Genomic DNA, 14,755 nt, shown 5'->3' with positions numbered 1-14,755 from the left:
CTCCTCACCTGCCCTCCAGAACTTCTCTCTCAGATGCCCCGGAAGCATCTGCTGGGCCACTCGACCGCCCTCACCATCCCCAGTGCACCCCTGATACCCTGAAAGCTGCCTGTGTGGCGCAGTCACTGCCTTCAGGGAAACCTCACACCCTGGACTGTCCTCAGAGCCACCTGGAAGACCCTCACTGACTCCCGGAAACCGCCACTCTGAGCATCTGCTCTTTCTGGCAACTACACTTCCTGTGGGGTCCTCACCGTCCCCACACTGTCCTGTCCAGTGTCCTCACTGCTCCACAGTGTCCTCACTGTCCACTGTCCTCACTGTCCCCGTGTCCTCACTCCCGCCAGTGTGGGCACTGTACTTCCAGCTCTTCTGTGCCTTCTCACTAGAACTTCTGGGAGAGTCGGTGGCAGGTGAGTTCACTCCCAGACCTTGTGCGCACCCCAGAAGGTGATTTTGGGTGTATGAACATGCGATGTGTCCCCTTGAATCATCCCCGGAGCTCTTTCTGGGTTTGAGGGGGGGATTCCGAGTCGCACGGTGCAGAGATCGGTCGGATGGAGAGCAGGGTTTATTCGCACTGGAGATGGCGTGGGGGGCTCGACTGGTCTGGGCAGCGGCTCGCCCCGGGCCCGCTTCGGCATCCAGGTCCAGGGGGTGCGAGCGTGTCGCCAGCGGTGCCCGCGCAGCAGTGGGGCCCCTGCGCGCGGCCGCGGTGGGGGGAGCGTCTGGGAGATCGTGTGGGCGGAGGATGCGCCCGGAGCGGGGGGCCGTCAGCGGGCCGGCCGCACGGCTCAGCGCCAGTCGCTCGGCTCGGGGGTCGCGGGCTCCTCCGCCAGCGGGGTAGTCAGCGGCCACCGGCGCGCGGCGCGGGCGCGCAGCCTCCGCAGGCGGCACAGCAGCAGCGCCAGCAGCAGCGCGTGCAGCAGCCCAAGGCAGAGTAGCAGGAGCTGCGCCGCTAGCGCCCCGCGGCAGAGCGCGCCAGGCGGGCAGGCGGCGCGCAGCTCCTCCTCCGCCAGGTAGGACAGCAGGCGGCCCCGTAGCGCGGGGGGCGCGGCGCAGCGCAGGTCGCGGTAGGGCTCGCGCTCCAGCCGGCCTGCCAGCCAGGCGCGCAGCGGCACCAGGTGGCAGTCGCAGCGCCAGGGGTTGGCGCCCAGGTGCACGACACGCAGCACCGGCAGCACGTCCAGCAGCCCTGGTGGCAACGCCGTCAGGTTGTTGCCCGTCAGCACCAGTTCGGTCGTATCTGGCGGGAAGGCGGCCGGCAGCGAAGCCCACGTCAGCCCGCGGCGCCCGCAGTCCACCCGCGTCGCCGCGCAGCGACACGGGGCCGGGCAGCCAGCGGCCGGGCGGCCCGGCGGCGCGAGCAGCAGAAGCATTAGGCTCAGCGCCCCGCGCGGCCCTGGAAGGGAAGCGCCGCGGTGAGCCCGGCCCTTGGGGCTCCTGGGCGGGGTCCCGGGGCACCCGCGTGCCCCCCATCACCCGCGAGCCTCTCCACCCCGACAGCCCGGCACCGGCTGGAAGTGCCCTCTAAGTCTGACCCAAACCTCTCCCGACTACAGCCCAGAGGACAGAGCACCTCCCCACCGGACTCTACTCAGGGAGCGGCCTGGCCCGGGCAGACCCCAGACTCACCGGAGCCCATGGCGAGAGGACAGCGGTCCAGCTAGCTCTGGAGCGCCAGGCAGCAGCCGCAGAACCGGGCGATAAAGCCGCCCCGCCCCTGCCAGTCCCCGGCGCACCCGCTGAACCGACCACAGCCCCGTCGCAAATAACCAGTAGGCCAAGCCGGCAGCGCAGATAGAGCGCTATCGCCAGGCTGCCGGCCGACCGGGCTTCCGCCCCACTCGCTCCCAGGGGCGCACGGAGCACTCGGACACCCTCTTCGACGTTCACCAACATTGTTCTCCCGTCACCAGGACAGGACGCAGCATTCACAACTGAACAAACTGGAGAATGGGGCTTGGGGGCAGGGATCATGCGGGTGGAGGGATGGGGGACCAGGGGCTCAGGAACCCGGGGCAACAGTGCTGCTGCGGGGAACAGGCCTCCAGCGACCAACAGGGAAGGGTGGTCCAGGGATGGGGGTTGCCAGTTTGCCCACCACCCACTGCTCCTGGAGCCGGGCCATGGCCGTGGGGGAGGGGCGTAGGCAGCCCCATTATTCCTCCCCAGCAGCCAGCTGGCCTCCTAAGGTCTGGAGAGATCCTAATTGCTTCGGCTGTCCAACCTGCCCGCTGAGCTACCTGGTGAGTGGGTGAGGAGGTAAGAAGGACCTGGCCCACCTCAGCACAAAGTGAGGGCTCCCAAGTTCACTCTGCAGCCCTGGGCAGGGAATAGGCCCAGGATCCTGCGGACCTGCTCCCCTATTCTGCCTTGGTTTACCTGCCCATCTGAGTAGGGCCTGGAATCTAAGTGCTGTGACCTTCTGGGTTGGGGGGAGATCTCAGAAGTCACCACTCAACTTAGCTCCTGCTCCCCCAAGGCCAGAGAGGGCTGGCTGTGGGGGCCATTGTCCAGGCCCCTTGGAAGCAGACACAAATGACGGGAGGGGCTGATGCTGAGAATAAATTAGGGCTGGCTGGGGGCTGCGACCCCGCGTCTCTGGGTCAGTTCAGGAACAGTAGGAAAAAGTCCAGGTCTGGGCCACTCTGCAATTGGGGTTGTGTCCAGGCCTGTTAGCGATCCAGACGAATCCGGTGTCGAGTCCAGGCCAGTCGGGGTCCAGGGGTGGGAAGGGCCAGCCTGGAAACTGGCAGTATATCCATGGAAAAGTGGGGCTGTGGTGGGGTCACTGGTCCTGCATTTGCTGCTTCATTTTCTGCAGCATCTCCTGCATGCGCCTTAGCTAGGGGGGCGGGGCAGGAACAACGGAGGGTGGGGTGAGAAATGCGATGGGACGGGCCTGGCCCTGTCCCCACCCCCAGCCCCTGCTCCTCCCCTGCTGCCTACCAACCTCCTCATCCTTCATCCTGATGAGCTTCTCCGTCTCAGCATCGGGGGTTGGCAGTGGCAGGATGGGGATGGGGCTCTCCATGCGGCTGTCCTGCGTCAGTTTGCTGCAGGGTGGACACCAGGGAGAAGCTGCTGGGGGTTGGGCTGACCCTCGATACCCTGTGGCTCCCACACCTCTGGGTGGGGGTCAGGGCAGGTCCGAGGGCGGGTGGGTCACGCACCTGGTCATCTGCTGGATGCAGTGCGCTCGGTAGTTCTCGTAGTGCACGTCGCATGTCACGTCCTTGAGGTCATGCATGTGTGTACGGATGAGCATGTTGCGAAGCTTCACGAAGTCGCAGTGTGCCTGGTTCTCCACTGTGGGCGGGGGCAGGTGGTGGGTGAGGCGCCGGCCCAGGGGAGCCTTCCCACCCAAATGCTGTGCCCCAGGCCTCGACTCACCCTCCACGATCCCCCAGGGGTACAGACGCCCCCGGACCCGCTGCCCCTTGGCCTCCACCACCGTGTTGCTGCCGATGACAGCGAAGGGTGCGCTCTCCTGGGGGGGCAGGTGCAAGGGCTCACTCCCAGTTAGCATGGGTGTGGGGTCAGTGGTGGGAGAGGGGCATGGGCACTAAGCACCTGGCCCGCCCCTCCACAATGACCCTCAACAAGCTCTCCCCAAAGAGACCCTGTTGTCCCCACCTCTGGCCTCTCTGTTGCCAGCTGAAGCCAGAACTGGTACAGCTTACACCTTAGAGCTTTTGCTGGGCCGTGCCCATCAGATGTACCCCCCCTCCTGATACCCCCACCACCAACAGCCACTCCATCTAGTGCCTCCCCATTCCTTTCCCAGGGCAGAGCCCATGCCTCCTGTTAGTGATACCCCTGCTGACTTCGGGGTGAAAGGTCCACCCTGCTCCTGGCTCGGTGGCCACCTGTCCCGAGCTTGGGCTTGCCATCACCACTCTAACCCCCGGGGCACTCAAAGCCACCCCCCCTCCCCCCGGAGCTCAGAATTCTGGGAACCAGGACATGCACAGGCCTGGGGCCATTGGACTAGGCCCTTCTGTGGATGAAGCATGGCGAGGGGGCTGAGAGAAGGGCCAGGGTGGGGGCCTGGCCAGTGGCTGTGCCTTTAGATCCTGGCAAGCATTCCATGACCTATTAACTACATGGGGACCCAACTACACAAGCCAGCGGGGGACCTGGGCCGCCCTAGCCCCAGCCCCAGGTGAAGACTCTACGGCCTGGACAAAACACTCCTGCCCCCCAGGTCAGACCTGGGCCCGGGCCCTCCTCCCGACCTGGTGTAAAGTGGCCTCTGGGTCCCTCACCCCCAGTGCTGCAGCCTCACCTTCAGTTCCCGGTCCTGCTGCTTAAACTCCTCGTCCTCGTCCGAGTCACACTCAGGAAACTGGTAAACGTGGATCCCAAACTTGTCGATCTCCTCCCGGATCTGCGGCAGGCAAGGGCCATCAGGTGAGGGGCTGGTGCCCTTGGCCCCACCAGAGTCCCTGCTGCGCCCCGCGACCGCACAGGCTCACCCGCTCCTTCAGCTTCCGGATCTCACCGGGGACGAGACAGTCGGCTTTGGCAATGAGGGGCACGATGTTCACCTTCTCGTGCAGGGCTTTCATGAAGCCCACGTCCACTGGCCGCAGCCTGTGGAGAGCAGCCGGGGCGAGGGGCTCATGGGGTGGTGGTGGTGGGAGGGGGCGCCGCAGGGATGGGCAGGACCCACACCCCTGGCCCGGGGTAGCCACCTACCCGTGCCCAAAAGGGGAAATGAAGTACAAGCAGCAGTGCACACGGTTGTCCTGGATGTTCTTGCGGTTGAGGCCACTCTCGTCTCGGAAATACTGCTCAAACTGCTGGTCCACGTAGTCGGTGATGGGCTTCCAGCTGGGGGCAGGGGGCACATGAGGCCAGGCTGGTGGCTGGTGGCCAGGGGCCAGGGCAGACCGGGCAGGCCTTCCTCACCACTCAGAGTTGTTGACGGCGTCCCCGAAGCCTGGTGTGTCCACAATGGTGAGCTTCAGCTTGACCCCCTTCTCCTCAATGTCCACCGTGTGCTTCAGGATCTCGACCGTCTGGCTGATGCGCTCTGTGGCAAGGCGGGTGGGGGGACAGACCCTCACAGACCCTCTGTGACCCTCACTCCCACCCCGGGCAGCCCAGACCCTTGTTCTCATCCCTGGCTATGTGGCCCGGCGGTGATCTGGACCCTGAACGGGAGACCCATGCTTCGGGGACAGAGGAGCAGGGCTGGACCTGGAAGGAGCCCTTGGAGAGGTCACCCAGTAGGGGATGGTGGCAGCGCCAGGGCCGCGTGGGGCCCACTCACCCTCAGCACTGAGCAGCTTCCGTTCCTTGTACAAGTCAGTCAGGAAGAGGCTGTGGACCAGTGTGGACTTCCCCAGGCCCGACTCCCCTGCCCACAGGTGCAGTGAGGACGTCGGGTCAGGTCCCAGGCCCCAGACAGAGCCTGGCTGCCAGTGCCCCACCCCACGCCCTGGAGGCCGGCCCACTCACCCGCCACCATGAGCGTGAAGTCGAAGCCCTTCTTCACAGACTTGCGGTGCACCTGATTGGGCAGTGTGGCGAAGCCCACGTACTGCTTGTCGATGTCCTGGCGGGGGCGGGCGGGTCAGGGGCACGCTGGGGTTCCTGGGGCAGCCCGGTGCCTTGGCCCCTACCCAGCTCAGGCCAGGGGGCAGCAGGGCAGAGTCCCCAGGGAGGGGGCATCTCAATGGCAGAAGTGGGTGAGGGCCTGTGGGCAAAGGCCCTGGAGGTGGAAGGCAGGTGGGGGTGGAGGGTGGAGGCGCCCGCGAGGGCTTCGCAGGGACCGAGATGGAGTCTGTGTGCGTGTGGAGGGAGGTGGCAGGCACAGCGGGCAAGGCGGTGTCCCCCCTTGGGCGGTGGGCAGAGGGCACCAGGACCCAGACCCCTCACACACGCCCAAGGCCCTCAGAGGCTGGAGAAGCCCCCACCTCAATACTCACCCCTCCCGAGTGTAAGGGGTGGGAGGCCCCGTCTGGCCCCGATCCAGCCGCGGGGGTGGCTGGCTGCGGCGACGGCGGAGCAGGGGCTATTTATAGACAGCGGCGCCCAGCCTCCCGCGGCCTCCGGCGCCCACCCCAGGACCCCGGCCCTGCGGCTCCCGTCGCATCCCCAGTCCGTGCGCGGGGGGCGGGCGCACAGCTGACCCACCTTCCGCTCCCCTCTCCACACACACCTTGAGCCGCCTCTGGGCCTGGGTCCGCGGCGACAGCAGCTGCTCCACCAGGCGGTCCTGGGGTGCCGCCAGCGAGTCCATCGCAGCGACCCCGGGACCTTGCCCGCTGCGCTGGGGCCCAGAGTGCGTCAGGCCCACCCGGCGTAGCTGTGCGCCAGGGGCTCGCGCGCTGTGCGGCCCCGAGGCCCTGTTCTCGCCCCCGGGTTACGGGTTACGGACGCGGGAACCGAAGCCCGGAGGGGCGGCGCTCACGCGATGCCGGGACCCCGAGGCCACCAAGCCGCTCGCCGGCCCTAGGCGGGCCTGCCCCTGGCACAGGCGGGCCCTCGCGCCGGAGAGGAGCGCGCGGTCTCCGGGAGACAGTCGCCTGGAAATTGGGCCGCGCGGGCGGAGCCACGGAGCTGAGGAGGGCAGGGCCCAGCTCGGCGGGCTGGCGGGCGGCTGCGCGCGGAGCGGCGCGGCTCAGGCCGTCAGTCCAGCGACTACACAGCCGGGTGGGCGGGGGACCGGGTCCACGGCCGGGTCTGCGCTGCCGCGTCCCGCCTGCCAGAGGGCGCCCGAGTACGCCCCCATCCACGCGTGCGCCCGCGGGAGCCCGCCCGGTCCCCCTACTCTCCCGCGGCGGTGTCACAGAGGCGCCCCCAGCTACCCACCGATGCACGGCCCGCCCCTCGCGTGTGTGCGCGTGTGTCTGGAGAATTCTTACCGCCGTGGCCGCCGAGAGAAGTTGGGAACCTGCGAGGGCAGAGCCCACCTCCCCACCCAGGCCCGCGGAGGCTTACGTTTGGGGAAGGGAGCGATCAGAGCACTAGATGCCCAACCCCTACCCCCACCTCTGCAAACTTGGAAGCTGTGGCCAGTGCGTAGCTCCACAAACCCGGCGGCCAGCCCTGCGCTGCCACCTCTGCCCCCAGACAGCCGCTGCCAGCAGAGGTAGGGGGTGCTGGAGTGAACCCTTCCCCCTAAGGGGGACACTCCCTCTGAGCTTCCACCCTGCTCTCACTTACAGGACTGGGCAACACAGGGCCTGTAGGGCTCCAGCCAGCTCAGCCCTCACACCTGTGCGGCCACTCCAGGGACCACAGGGGTCTCCTGAGCCCCCAAACCCTTCCTCACTGACCCTACCCGCAGGACCCACCAGAATCTGAACAAGCCGGCACCAGCCCGGTGGCAAGGGAGGCCTGCAAAGGAGCTGGGGATCCAAAGAGACGTGTCCCTGGACTGTGCGTCAGTGGGAACGGGAGGCCCCACAGTTCTCCCCCACCTAGGCCCTCCCTTCTTGGCTCCCCGCTTAAGGGGCCTCTGTCCCCCTGTCTAGGCTCATGCTGCTGCTGTGTGGCCTGGAGGCCGCTGGCACCTGGGGAGGAGGGGTGGGCCCGCTGCTGGGAACAGGGGAGCCTTTCATCCGAGAGGGGGGGGAGCCACAGGCCCCAGCTCCCCAGCCCGCCCCCAGCCCTGGCTCTGAGAAAGCCTCTGCGCTGGCCCCAGCCCTCCACCACGCAGACCTGCGAGGGGCCTTGGGGCTGAGTCCCACCCAGCCTCCACCCCCGGCTCCAATTTAGACATGGCCCCTCGGCCCACTTCCTGCCCAGACAGGCTGACATCTCGGGCCCAGGGCATCTCCAGGAGGACAGACAGAGCTGGCACCCCACAGCCTGGTGCCTGATGGGCTCGTTGCCCCCAGAAGGCCTCAGTTTCCCCATCGGTAAGGCACAGCCTCAGTGGAGGTCCGGGTCAGGGGGACAAGACCAGCTCCCTGCCTGCCTGCCCTGTCCCCTGACTTTGTCCAGATGGGGCCTGGGGATTCCCTGGGGGATCCCCAAGGAAGGGGCCCTTCCACTCCCTTTCTCTGGCCCCCGAGGCACAACAAATACTCCTCAGGACTTCCCGAGCCACAGACACTGCTGCGCCCACCTCCTCCCCACCTCCTCCTGGTGCCTGACACTCTCGAGGCATTTCCATTCTTAGAACCACCCCAGCTGCCAGAGCCAGTGAAGGCCCCACCACTGCTAGAGATGGGGTGGGAGTTGGAGGAGGGAGCACAGAGGACCACCAGAGCCCTCCCCAGTGTCTGAGATGGGTGGGCACAGAGGGGGCCCACAGAGCTCCCCTGCCCCCTTTCCCAGAGTGCAGACAGACTGAGTCTCAGTAACACCAACCATGGAACAGCAAAGTTACTGCAGGCTTCCGGCTCCCCCAGACCCACGGGGAACCTTCCCCAAACACCGGGCTCCCTGGCCCTGCGCCCAGGGAACCCCACACCCCACCCGCATAATGCTCTCTCCCTCTGGTCCTAGGAGCAGGGGACAGGTAAGGCTGGTCCTAGCTGAGCTCCAGGAGGGGTAGACAGGCCTGAAGGGGCTCGAGCCTCAGCAGGGGGGTCCCTGAGTGCCCGCAGGCCCAGGGCAAGGGGGGCTGGTCTCCCAGGCCTTCCCTCTTTCTCTCCCTTGAACAATAGCTTGGTGGCAGTGTGTCCCTGCATCTCCTTCATTGTTTGACCCGCCATGATGGGGAGGCAGCTCTTGTCCCGGGCTCCCCGGGGAGCCCCTTGCTGGCAGGATGAGGTGGTCGTGGCCCCTCCCTGTGAGCCTCACCCGTCCCAGGGTGGGGCGTATCCCTGCTAGGGGCCTGGCACTGGGCAGGAGTGACTCCCAGCCCCCACCCCACCTGCTGGGCCACTCCTGGCCCGCCTGCCGCACCTAGGCCAAGACTTCGGGTTCCACCCAGCATCCACCCAGGGTGTGAGCCCCCATCCCAGACGAGGGTTGCCAAGGCCACCCTGATGCCAGAGTTGGGCTCTTCTTTTCTGCCCTAAACATGGCTGAGCTCAAGCCAGAGAGGCCCCCAGCAGGGCTGCCCCAGAACCCCCAGCTCCCCCCGGTTACCCACCCCCCCACGCCCTCTTGGGGTCTCCTAGCTGTTTAAACCTGACCTCAGCTAAGTTCACAGCGAGTACCCAGGCCAGCCTCCTGTCCGACCCTCTATTCCTGGAGGCTGGGGTCTAGGCCGGCCCTTTGAGAAATCGGTTTGTACCCCCTAGATCTGAAGACTGGTGCTGGGCACCGGGATGACTCAGACCAGGCCCTGGAGACTCCCAGTCTGGGGAAGAGGCCTGGCCACAGATCAGCCCACTCACATTGGTGTGTGTGGAGAGGAGGCATAAGATGCAGAGAAGTTGGGTGGGGTGGCCAGAGGTTCCCCTGTGGGGCTGCTCAGGGACTGGCCCTGGCTGGTGGACTCAAACCCCTCCCCCCCAGCCCGTGGCCTTTCATGACCATGGTCTCACACAGGACCCCCAGCACACGGCCACGGGCCAGGTCAGCAAAGAGAGGCTGGTGCTGGACCAGTGGGAGAGGGGCACCCGGCCCATCCCCCATCCGGGGAGGAGCGCACGCCATGCCTCGAGGGTCAGGAGCCAGGCCCGGAGGCACTGCGGCCGCTCCTCCCCTCTGCAGCCCCGGGTTGGCGGCACTGCCCAGGCTGACAATCGGTTATCGGTTATCGCGACAGAGCGGGATGACGGCCGGCGGGGGCGGGGTCGCGTTGGGGCGCCGCGCGTTGGTGGCACAATGGGTGACAGCGGGCCAGGTGAGCGACGGCGCACACGTACCTGCTTGTCCTCTGCGGGGTCGGGTGGGGTCGGGGGTCGGGTCGGGGTCCGGGCCCGGGCCGGCGGGCGGGGGAAAGACCGAGACACACGGTGAGAGGCGTGCGGGCGGCGGGGACAAAGGAGTGCGCGCGCGCGCGCGGGCGGGCGCCGGGCTCACCTGGGGTCGCCAGCTTGCTCTTGTACCGCAGGCCTGTGCTCATGGTGGCCGCCGGGGGGACGTGCGCGCGGGCGGGGCGGCGACGAGCGGAGGCCGAGGCCGGGCTGCGGGGTGACCGGCCCCTCCGCGCCGCCGCCCGCCCCGCCCGCGCTCTCGCCAGCCAATCGGCGCCCGCCGCGCCCACGCGCGACCCGGCGCGGCCAGCGGGGGCGGGGACCCAGGCGCCCCTACAGACCCCGCGCCTGCTGCCTGGGGCGACGCCCTCGCCTCCAGCCGCCCGGACACCGCGAGACCCGCTCTGCGCCCACCCCCGCGGCCGCGCCCCCTGCCCACCTCCCCTCCCCGCTGCCGGGCCCCTGCGCACGTACCCCGCCCTCCACCCCGTCTCAACCCGGCCCCCTGCCCAGACCCGGGCTGACTCCTCTGCCTTCGTGGGACCCCAGTCCAGGCCTGACCTCTGGCCATCCTTGGTGTGGCCCACCTGTAAAGCCTGCCCCTGGGGTCTCCCGCCTCATGCCACTTCCCCGCCCCCCCCCCCGCATGCTCTGCCCACTGAGGTCAGTGGATGCCCCTCCTCACCTCATCAGGATGGACGCCGGAGGCTTTGGCCTGGGGAGTCCTGCTCCTGGCCGTGGCAGGAAAGGTGATGGTCACTGTGCGGAAAGCTGGCGGGGGATGCGTGGCGGGGGACCAGCCCCAGCACTTGCAGCTGCTCGGTGCTCTGCAAGCCCACACACCTGGGCCGTTAGCCGGCTCCCTTTCCAGGATTATTGGTGGGGAATGAGCCGCCATCCTGGACAGGATGGGCCCAACCTGAGGCCTGCGCCCCCCATGCCCACCTCGGCACCCTCTGTTCTGCAGACCCAGAGGCAGACTGCTAGCACCCTGAGAAGGGTTGCAGGGGGCCCCCCAGGGCACTGCGAAGGCGGGGCAGGTCAGGGCCTGCACCCCACTTACAGATGGGAAGCTGAGGACTCACCAGCATGAGTGCCTCTTGTCTCTTCGGTCACTGCCACACTCCCAGGTGCCCTTGGCCTGGACCTCCCCGGAGTGCCCCCAGGAGGCACGTCTGGAGCTTTCAGTCCCCCAGAAAGTGACAGTTGGGCCAGTGGTCACCAGCTTCCCAGGTGAGGGAGGGTCCTGTGTGGGAGAAGGCCTGCTGCCCCCTCCACAGAAAGGAAGCCCCGTCCCTCCCTGCCCTCCTGCACCCCTTCCTCCCTCCGCTGGCCTGTGGGCTCCTCCACCTCTGAGCACCAGCACCGGGCAGAGTTGTTTCACCTCTAAGTGAAAAAGCCACGAGAGCAGCACCATCACTCTGCAAAATCCTGGGGCCAGGTTGAGCCTGTTTCCCTTTACCAGACTATCGCCTGCTCCAGCACTGCGATGTGTGGGGACGGTCCACCGCCCTCACCCCTCACCCAGGCCTTGGGGCCAGATGTGTTTGGAATTCAGAATTTTTGTACATCTCATACATTACATGATACCTCATTGGACCCTGGGGCTGCACCCCGTAATCAGGCACATTAAGATTTTTGTACTGAGGGACTTCCCTGGTGGTCCAGTGGTTAAGACTCTGCACTTCCACTCCGTGCTGGTTTGATCCCTGGTTGGGGAACTAAGGTCCTGCATGCCGCTCTGCGTGGCCAAACGATATTAAAAAAAAAATTTTTTTAAAGATTTTTGTACTGAAACACAACCGTTCACACGAACTGGAATAAATAAAGATCAGAGTAAATGTATATCAGTTCAAGGCTGGCTTTGCCACCAAGTTTTGAAAACCTTTGTTTCATATCTTTAGGGAATTTGGAATTGTGGATAAAGGAGTGGGGCTGGAGGGGACACTCTGAGTGCCAGGCAGGACTTCTGAGCCTTCATCAGCCCTGAGGGGCTCGGTGAGAACCCCGTCTCAGGGGACCTGGAGCTTTGCAAAATGGGTCAATCGGGCAGTGAAACGTGACAGTTCGACATTTAGCACAGACTGAGCCAGGCGAGCTTGTGCCTGTGGGGACATAGGAGGAGAGACAGGAGCCTGTCCCCAACAGGGCAGATGTGCCCCTGCAAAGTGCCCAATAGCACTGCCCTCCTTGGGTCGGGAAGGGCTCCAGGCAGCCCCCTGTCAGGGGGTTTGAACACGGCCTTGAGGGGACTGGACTGCAGGTCAAGGGCCTAGCTTGGCTAAATCACAGATTTTAAAACAATCCTGGAGATGGGACCAGAAAGGGTGAGGGGTACCACATAAACAGGGTCTTTTTCATTAAAGTAAGTGTATCCAAAGGAGTGTGTGCATAAGCGCAGTTGGGCTAGAGCCCAGCATCTCAGGCCTGGAGAACCAGCATGGAGCTGATGGAAAGAGGACGGGGAGCCGCTCCCGGAAGCAGACGTCAGGGGCAGGCCTGGGTCAGGCCTCCTGTGAAATCCCTGGGGGTGACTGTGGGCTGCTGGCCAGGAAAGGGGAGGGGCCCGCTTCGAGCCTTGGGGCCGTGGTCGCCTACCACTGTGAGTGCAGGGGACAGCCTGGATCCCACCACAGACACTGGGGCTGCCCCGTCTAGTTGGAGACCTCAGGTGACAGCATCCATGGCTGGACAGGCAAAGTAAGAGCCTGGGCACTGGCCAGCGGATTCAGAGGACGCGTCTCCAGCTCTGCCAGGTGGGACGGCAAAGGGCTTTTTCTGGTATCTTGAGCCTGGATGCTGCCAACTGACGGCGAAGTGAAACACTTACACGTCCCCTGCCCATCAAAGGGCACAACCCTGGGGACGTGTGACTTTGGGAAGGAGCGTGGTAGGCGTGGCCCAGCCATTGCACTTCCCACTTCAGGGCTGTGGTTGGAGGAAAACCCAGCCTCCCTGGTGGGGTCTGAGCCTGCTCCCCCCACAGGAGCAGAAATGCTGGCTGTGGTACAGAGACAAGTAAGGAAGATGTTCCTGGGTGGGAAAAATGCTACTTTTTAATTCATAAGAAAAAGAAGTTAATGAGTGAAAAAATAAGCTACACCCAGAAAAATCTCTTCAACCAACGTGGGCTACAAATAGCTTGACGCTTTTCAGAAAAAAAACTCTTTTTAGTTAGGAAATTCTCAAGAGGCTACATTTAGCCAGTGCCGTATCTCTCTTTCCGTCAGCACAGGCTTGTGGGCATCTGTGGTCACACAGGACAGACAGGAGCTTGTGCCTCCATGTGAACCATGGCGACGGTTCACCGTGAAGTGAACACCATGGAGGTAAGCAGTTTGTCCAGGTGACACACGGGTGTCAGGTGGAGCAGGGACCACTGGTGACAAAGCTCCAGAACAGTCCATCTGAGGCCAAGGATGAGGGCAGAAGTCAAGCTGGACGCAGCTTTGTCATCGACACCCCCTCACGGGGGGCTGGAGGGAAGGGCCTGCGGGTCACGCCAGCCCGAGGAGGTCAAACCACCTCTTTGAAGAAAGGGCCATGACGGAAAGAGGAGAAACACACTGCCCTTCAGGGGGACAAAGAAGGACCTTAGTCAACTCAAAAGGGAGTTAATCCACTGAGAGAAAACTTCCTGATGTGCAGTGACGACCTCGCCCCCATCCCTGCATCCAGACCTGCTCGGAGCCTCAGACCCCATGTGGCTGGGACTGCAGTCCTCGTGGTGATGGTGTGGGGCTCGAGTCAGACCTGCCCTTCCCGGGACGTGAGGCTCCCAAAACCAGGAGCCTGAAGACAGCCCTCCTGCTCCGACAGCCCTTGGAGAAGCCCCAGCAACGGGGAGGCCCACTCCCCCAGACAAGGCTCAAGGCTGTGATTCCCACAGCCCACCCCAACTGGCCTCAAGTTGGTCCCCTGGGTTGTTCCTGGGAATCTGTGGCCGGGTTTGGGACCAGTGTGCAGAGCAGGCCCAGGTCAAACTCAGTGTCAGCCCAAGAGGAGGATCTGCCGCTCTGGTCGATGGGAGGTGCTCTGCTCAGGGCCCCGCCCATGGTGAGCACCCACCATGATCTGCCCCCCACCCCCACCTGCTTGGCCAATTTCCACATCCAGCCCCGCCTGCCACGCTATCCTGGACACTGCCGTGCGGCGTCCACCTGCTTCTGGCTCAGGCACTGTCCCCTCTGAGGCCCCCGCTCCTCAGTGTCTGATGTTGGGGCCATGGGGGAGCCCAGGCCGGGGTCCTGGGGTCCTCCTTTTTCAGGGTAGCTCCTGGTGTGCAGGAAGGTGAGTCACCTTTCCCACCCCCAACTCCACAGGGGCGAGGGGGCAGGCACAGGGCGCTCTTCCGACCTCCCACCTACACAGCCCTCTCTAGGCAGCCCTGCCACGTGCTGGGAGTGGGCATTGGTGGGCTGGTGCACAGACCAGGAAGCGGGGTTCAGAGCGCAGCGAGAGCAAACAGCTGAATGGGGACCTCAGAGCACAGACCTCAGCCCACAGAGGGAAGTGACCTGTCCTGTCAAGCAGCCCCATTCACCCCTTCCGCCTTCCACCCCTGCCTTTGACCACTCACGGGCGCTGCTCCCTCACCCCAACCTCCCTAGTTCTGTTGCCCTGGCTCAGCCACCCGGGCACCTGGGCTCCCCTGCTTGCACCTTCTACCCTGCATTGGTGGGTGCGCCCCATGGCTCTGAGCCTCCGGTGCCCTCTGCCCAGACAGCCCTGCCCAGGGAGCCCTGGCGGCGGCTGCCTAGAGCACGGGGTTGGGGGGAGACACGTGTATGCAGGGAGGGGCTGAGGAGAATGCTTTCCTTCATATCTCGTTAGATCGGTGTAACGGGGTCACGACGAGTGAGCTCTCCCCTCTGGTGGACGACAGGCCCATCCATCAAAGGGACACACAGTCCAGAGCAGCT

The 14,755-nt window shown here is 65.1% G+C and overlaps 2 protein-coding genes across 5 annotated transcripts; both read right to left on the bottom strand.

The window, feature by feature from the left end:
- Nucleotides 1–553: 553 nt before the first annotated feature.
- On the bottom strand, nt 554–1,764 carry GP1BB (glycoprotein Ib platelet subunit beta). Its single transcript, XM_027088748.1, has 2 exons — nt 1,636–1,764; nt 554–1,402 (listed from the first exon to the last, which is right to left on the bottom strand). The coding sequence occupies exons 1-2, from the start codon at nt 1,643–1,645 to the stop codon at nt 795–797; spliced, it is 618 nt and encodes a 205-aa protein (XP_026944549.1). The 5' UTR covers nt 1,646–1,764; the 3' UTR covers nt 554–794.
- Nucleotides 1,765–1,884: 120 nt separating this feature from the next.
- SEPTIN5 (septin 5) lies at nt 1,885–10,047 on the bottom strand. 4 transcript variants are annotated; one of them, XM_027088745.1, is made up of 12 exons: nt 9,940–10,047; nt 9,783–9,793; nt 5,470–5,566; nt 5,282–5,368; nt 4,918–5,041; nt 4,705–4,839; nt 4,482–4,599; nt 4,292–4,393; nt 3,397–3,493; nt 3,177–3,312; nt 2,957–3,059; nt 1,885–2,848 (listed from the first exon to the last, which is right to left on the bottom strand). In XM_027088745.1, the coding sequence occupies exons 1-12, from the start codon at nt 9,980–9,982 to the stop codon at nt 2,792–2,794; spliced, it is 1,110 nt and encodes a 369-aa protein (XP_026944546.1). In that variant the 5' UTR covers nt 9,983–10,047; the 3' UTR covers nt 1,885–2,791. The 4 variants fall into 4 exon arrangements, with proteins under 4 accessions (XP_026944546.1, XP_026944548.1, XP_026944545.1 ...); XM_027088747.1 differs by lacking the exon at nt 5,282–5,368 and having other exon boundaries at nt 1,888–2,848; XM_027088744.1 differs by lacking the exons at nt 9,783–9,793; nt 9,940–10,047 and adding an exon at nt 6,173–9,022 and having other exon boundaries at nt 1,888–2,848.
- Between the last annotated feature and the right edge of the window lie 4,708 nt (nt 10,048–14,755).

This window comes from Aethalodelphis obliquidens, unplaced genomic scaffold (assembly GCF_003676395.1).
Source record: "Aethalodelphis obliquidens isolate GAN/ISIS:26980383/991018 unplaced genomic scaffold, ASM367639v1 scaffold63, whole genome shotgun sequence".
Classification (NCBI taxonomy): Eukaryota; Metazoa; Chordata; class Mammalia; order Artiodactyla; family Delphinidae; genus Aethalodelphis; species Aethalodelphis obliquidens.
This window is presented reverse-complemented; position numbering and strand designations above follow the sequence as displayed.